At 38.7% G+C, this 6,000-nt stretch overlaps 1 protein-coding gene across 6 annotated transcripts in view; it reads left to right on the top strand.

Annotated features, from left to right (window-relative positions):
* The window catches only part of Slc4a10 (solute carrier family 4 member 10), a 223,431-nt gene that overhangs the window by 206,942 nt on the left and 10,489 nt on the right, over positions 1-6,000 (top strand). For all 6 annotated transcript variants that reach the window (XM_005346462.3, XM_005346463.3, XM_026778880.1 and 3 more), the window contains one exon: positions 3,747-3,814. In XM_005346462.3, coding sequence (XP_005346519.1) covers positions 3,747-3,814 — 68 coding nt within the window. The remainder of the gene's footprint in view (positions 1-3,746; positions 3,815-6,000) is intronic.

Below are 6,000 nucleotides of genomic sequence, written 5' to 3' on the forward strand. Positions count from 1 at the left end.
CCTCCTTGCCCTCCCAGCAGTGCTGTTCGGATGCAGCTGTCCCTCCATCACCACTCCCAGGCCCACCCAGATCCCTTCTGGCACTGAAGACAGCCGCAGCGGCTGCTCCGCCACCCTTCACTTCAGATAAGCATGGCTTGGAAATGCTATCTTTAGAGGTGGTGAGTTTTTGTTTGGATAGGATGATGACTAGAATAAAGCCCACACACACTAACGAGCCTTGGAGTGCAAAATAATTATTGAAAGCAATTTGAGAGAAAAATGGAAAATCATCAGGAAGAAAAAACTGTTCACAAAGCCTTAGCCCCAGTCTTTGCTGCTGAGAATGGGTCTGCCTTTTGTGCTGCCAGGTGACACAGGCACTGCTTGTACTTTTATTCTTTCCAGCTTGATTTGCGCTTTAGTCTTTAGTAAATCTTGCTGATTTGGCCAGAAGAGATGCTGTGTATCATCTTCTAGTGAACAACCAAGGACACGTGTATACTTTGTTTATATCCTGGTTTGTCTTATGTAGTCTTTGGGATCACTGATGTTCTCTTTATGTCCCTTCATGTACAGCAACATAAAACGTATAAAAAGTAGCATTTTTCTGCCAGAATGTATAGATGTGTTCTGTCTTTAACTCTATGGTGTGTAGTTTATTATGTATATGCTACGTTATATCCTGTATATCTTGACAAACTAAGTTGGAAGGAGCACCTCATTCTAGGCTGCAGATTGTCTCTCCTTATACTTAAATGAGTTCTTTTAATTAATGGTCTTCTTGTTGTAAATTGAGTATAAATTGTTTCTCATAAGCTCATATATTTGAATGTTCGGTGCCCAGATGATGACACCTTTTTAGAAGACTGTGTAACTTTTAGGAAGTGATGCCCCTAAAGCAAATTGATTGCTGGAGATTTGAAAGCCAAGCCCCACTTGGTGCTGCTCTCCCCTTTCTGACTACTGGAGCAGGGCAACCAGCTACCTCTTGCTCCTGATACAGTGCTTTCCCTGTCATAATGGACTATATCCCTGGATGAAAGTCAAAATAACCCATTCTCTAAAGCTGATTCTCATCAGGTATTTGTTCACGTTCTGAGAAAAGTAACTAATACAGAGGTTTATTGTAGAGGAATAAGGCTGTTGCAGTGATAAACTTGACCACACGGCTCTTGGGTTTTGGCACAGGCTTGAGGGGAAAATGTTGAAGAATTTCGAATGCAGCTAGCAAAAGATCTAGGACTATACGCAAAGCTTTGCTGGCTGCCCTGGTGGGAGTTCAGTAGACTAGAATGTTGAAAGAAATGTGGACAGTGGAGGAGCAATTCCTGAAAGGATCCAGAAGGGAACAAGGATTCTACTGGGATCTGGGTTAGAGAAAATTTATTTCACAATATGGCAAAGAACTTGGTTGTGTTTAGTCTACCTATTTCCTGAGAACTTCAGAGTACCTAAATTTGAAATTAATAGACTAAATTGTTTGAGAGAAAATGTCAAAATTGTTCAGGTGTTCATACTGTATGGATATTACTTATTGCTCTCATCCAGCTCTTTAGCCAGAGAGCAACAAGTGGAACAAAAAGGTATAAAGACATCTAGTTTGTGGGGGGAAAACTGTAAGCTTAAAATTATATGTAAGATTGTTGCTGATAAGGCTAGTATGTCATTAGAGATTAGTACCATTAAAGGGAAATCTTGTGCTCTGTACAAGAGAAAAGGTGAGACTCCACCCACTGTAAGATCCATCTTGTGAAATTGGAAATTCATTTTTAAGACTGAAGTCTAATCTGAGAATACTGCTGAAGGCATTGCCTCCTCAGAAACAACTGCCTATGGATGTGTTTTTCTAGGGTCAGGATACAAAAGCTGATACAGCTGTCTTCAAAGAGGGCAAGACTTCATCTTGAGCTGGTTGAAGGAGTTGGCAGTACTGTGTGGTAGTGGTTGTATAGGCATGAAAGATACAAGAATAATAGAATTAAATGAAACTTGTGCCAAGGTTTCTGAAGGTCACAGAGGCTCATAAATTTATCATGGGGTCAGAATCCCTGAAAGAAGGCCCCCAAGAAGGGAATTATGAGGCTGTGAAGTTGAAGTTACAAAGAAAACCTCATGTGGAAGATGCAAGAACCACAGGATTTCTACACAGCAAAGCCTGCAGCAGGGAGCAGAGCTGGCAAATAAAGAGGCTATGCATGGTGCTGGTAATAAAGCAGGAGAGATGGGGCTACCTAAGCCCTTTGGACCACAGATTCTGTCATGAGTTCCAAATGCTGGACATGAATCTATAGGATTTAGTGTTTGCCCTCCTGGGTTTTGGTCTTGCTTTTGTATGATCTTTCCTTTCTATAATCCCTTTCTTCCATTTAGGAATGGGGACGGTTATTCTGTCCCGTCGTATGGTGAAGGCATTCAAATTGCTTTTTGATTATACAGGAGTTCACAGTCAAGGTATTTCCTTGGATCTCAGAGATGTCCATGAATGAACCTATGGAAGAATGGAACATAATGGTCAAGTTTAGTTGTAATATGTCCTCTATAGATTGTGTGGTTCAACACTTAGTTTCCAGTTAGTGACACTGTTTAGAGGGTTGTGGAACTTGAATGGGATGGAGCCTCACTGGAGGAAACTGGTCACCGAGACCTTTGGGTTTTACATTTGTAGTTGGGCCTCACTTCTTGTTTGCTCTGTTTCCTGGCTGCTTATACCAGGTGCCGCATGTACCTGACACCTTGCCCTCCCTACGTGTTAAACTTCAAGCCTAAATAACTCCTCTTAAGCTGATTCTTATCAGGTCCTCACACACTAATCATCTCTTAGTCCTCCTAGCACTGCCAATGACAGCACACAAACGGACTTTGAAAGAAATAAATCCCTTACAAAACAGCACAAGAAAGTGAACAGAATTATTCCCTTGGATACAAGAAGATAAATAATTAGTTCCACAGAGTATAATACACTCTGAGGTGTCTGAAGGAAGCATATAAGCAAGGTTAGCAGCAGAGCTCATGTGGTCCCGTCACCGTTGTTCCACAACATATAGCCTGAGCCTGGATCATCAAGATTGAAGTCTTGATTAGCAGGTTAAGAGAATGCTGCGAGAGTGAACGAGACCCAAATCCATGTTTTTATGCATATAAGAAGGTGCCTGCTGTCTTTTTTTCCAATTCTCTAGAGCAATTCTCAAAATGTGTTCTCAGACAGTGTGATCAACATCGTGTGCAGTTTATTAGGGATGTAAATTTGTGCACTCTCTATTCTAGACCTACAGAATCAGAACCTCCAGATGGAGGACCCATTTACCCATAGGTAAAGTTTTGGCATTGCTTACAGGTGACTCTAAAGTAGAGTTCGAGCATCAGTTCTCTAAATATGTAGCCCTTACTTCTTCCTAGTAGAGAATTTGGGAATGTAAATTTAATTTATAAAAAACAAACTCTCATAACATTACTCATGCTTTTATTCTTGTAAAATTTAGGTTATTTCATAATGTGCTTGGAAATTAACCATGTTTCACATTGAATGACATGAGCGAGATTGTTGTTAGCATTTAAATTACTTTGTGTTATGAGATTTTCATTAATTACTTGTGTTCTTAGTAGCTGAGGCTTTATGAAACGACCTGTGCTAGCATTAATAAATGCAAACAAAGTGGAAGTTCCTGAGGTTAATGAGATAATAAAACATTAATCTGTGTTTCCTCTTTAATGTAAAATGGAGAGCCACCAGGTTCACTTTATATACGGTACATTTGTCTTTCCAGGAAGAACAAAGTATGCTAGCCATGGAAGACGAGGGCACAGTACAACTCCCACTGGAGGGACACTACAGGTAAACACATATTTAAAACACATGAGTGAGGGTCATAGAATATGCTGGTTATGTTCTTTATACCATAGGAAAGTTATTGAAGTTGTATTAAAATATAAAAAATCCCAAGACCAAGAAATAAATTACAGATTGCAGTAAGTTCTGCCAAGACTTGTGTAGCAAAATGACAAAAAGAAGCAAACACAGGGAGTTGTATTTTTTTCATGGTTCATAAGGTGTATGAAAGATCACTTTTATATTCTCAGAAATTACCACCTGAAGATACTCACCATTCACTTCTAGTATAAATGAGGTCAGTATCTGTGAGGAGATCTTATGAAAACATTTTTATTCTGAGAATTTGCTCCTAACAAAAGTCACTTCCAAAAAGATAACTAATTTTTTGGTTAGTCAGTCAAGTCTGCCATTTAAGAAAATATTCATCTAGTTCTGCAAAATACACTGATTTTTTTACACACAAGGACAACAAAGCAAAGTTTTATTAGTTACAATGGAAATTTTTACAAACATTTGTCCCCTCCCTCCCTGACTATTTCTCCTTTGTTCCCTTTCTTTCTCTGCTCCCTTCCTCTCTCGTCCCCATTTTCTATCTCCCTTCCTATCTCAAAAGTTTAGTTTGGATAATTTCCTCATAAAGTCTGTTTTAAGTACTATTTGGTACCCAAGTGTATAGTCTCACAGTTCTTAGGCTGTGCCAGTAAATAAATAAACATGAAATTTTTTAGGGGGAGAGATTTGCCATGGTACTTAAAAGACAAAGTGGGAAAGAATCTATTGTATCTCCGTCTTACTCCCAAACCATATTCTCCCCAAAAGTTTAGGTGTAATTACCTGTTACTTAAAGGTGAAAACAACTGGGAAAAGTATTTTAGTTCTTTTTTTTTCTCATTCAAAATACTCTTGTTTGAGTTCAATATATTCTTGAGTGAATTCTAGCATTATGACCTGCCATTCCTAAAGGGTTTTGTAGTTAAATGGGTTGAAAAACAGTCCAAACTGCATGCTAGCTTGTGAATTCGTAAAGGAACTTTGCATCTGAAATAATAAAAAAAAGTACTATCACTTAAAGCTTACATTTTTTTTTATTCAAAATTTTGTAAACCTCTTTGTTCCTAAGACTGTTTCATAAGACCATGATATACTTGTTTTTCATTTAATGCTTTTTTGGAAATTAGTTGATCTCCTATGCTGAGTTTCTAGGAAGCTCCATTTTCAAGAAGGCTAGAGGAATTAAGAACACATTTTTAGATTGAGCAAGACTGAGTTCTAGTGTATCGTTTTCACTAAACGTCGGGTACGTTGTCCTCTTGGAAACAACTAGCAAGAGAGTTGACAATATGCCAGCTTAGGAGTTTAGTTAATGCCATTTTTTTTTCACAGTAAAGAATGCTACTTATATGTACAAAAATAATGCTTTTTTCATTACAAAAGTTTTCACTTGGTCTGTGATTACTTTATGCTGCCATTTAATGATATTTCTAAGTCTTGAGAGGTTTTGACACAGCATGAATGTTGTCTATAATTGTTGTACATTTAAAATATAAAAACAGAACAAAGCTAAACAAACCAGCCAACTACTGGCACAGAACCTAATACTGTAGATTCCTCGGTTACACCCCATCAAGGGCACAGGCTGAATTTATTTTCAAACACGTAATTACTGAGTAAGTGTCATGTGTCCAGCTTTGACTTTTGGGGGAAGCAACTGTTGACCAGTGATCTAGAATACTGTTGTCACTGTATTCAAGTAGAACAGAGGATCAGGATAGAACATAAAAATATGAACAGCAAATGCAGTGATGTAGCTGGCAAGAAAAAAGGATAGAAAGACAAAGGAAACAAAAGAGATGGAAGTCTTTTCTTGTTGATTTTTATTAAATTCTACATTTTCTCTGCTCCCCTCCCTACCTCCCCACTCCCCTTCAACCCTCTCCCAAAGTCCCCATGCTCCCAATTTACTCAGGAGATCTTGTCTTTTTCTACTACCCATGTAGATTAGATCTATGTATGTCTATTAGGGTCCTCATTGTTGTCTAGGTTCTCTGAGATTGTGATTTGTGGTCCGGTTTTTCTGTTTAAAAACCACCTATGATAATCCCAGCACTTGGGAGGCAGAGGCAGGCAGATCTCTGTGAGTTCGAGACCAGCCTGGTCTACAAGAGCTAGTTCCAGGACAGGCTCCAAAG

Source organism: Microtus ochrogaster, chromosome 4, assembly GCF_000317375.1.
Source record: "Microtus ochrogaster isolate Prairie Vole_2 chromosome 4, MicOch1.0, whole genome shotgun sequence".
Taxonomy (NCBI): Eukaryota; Metazoa; Chordata; class Mammalia; order Rodentia; family Cricetidae; genus Microtus; species Microtus ochrogaster.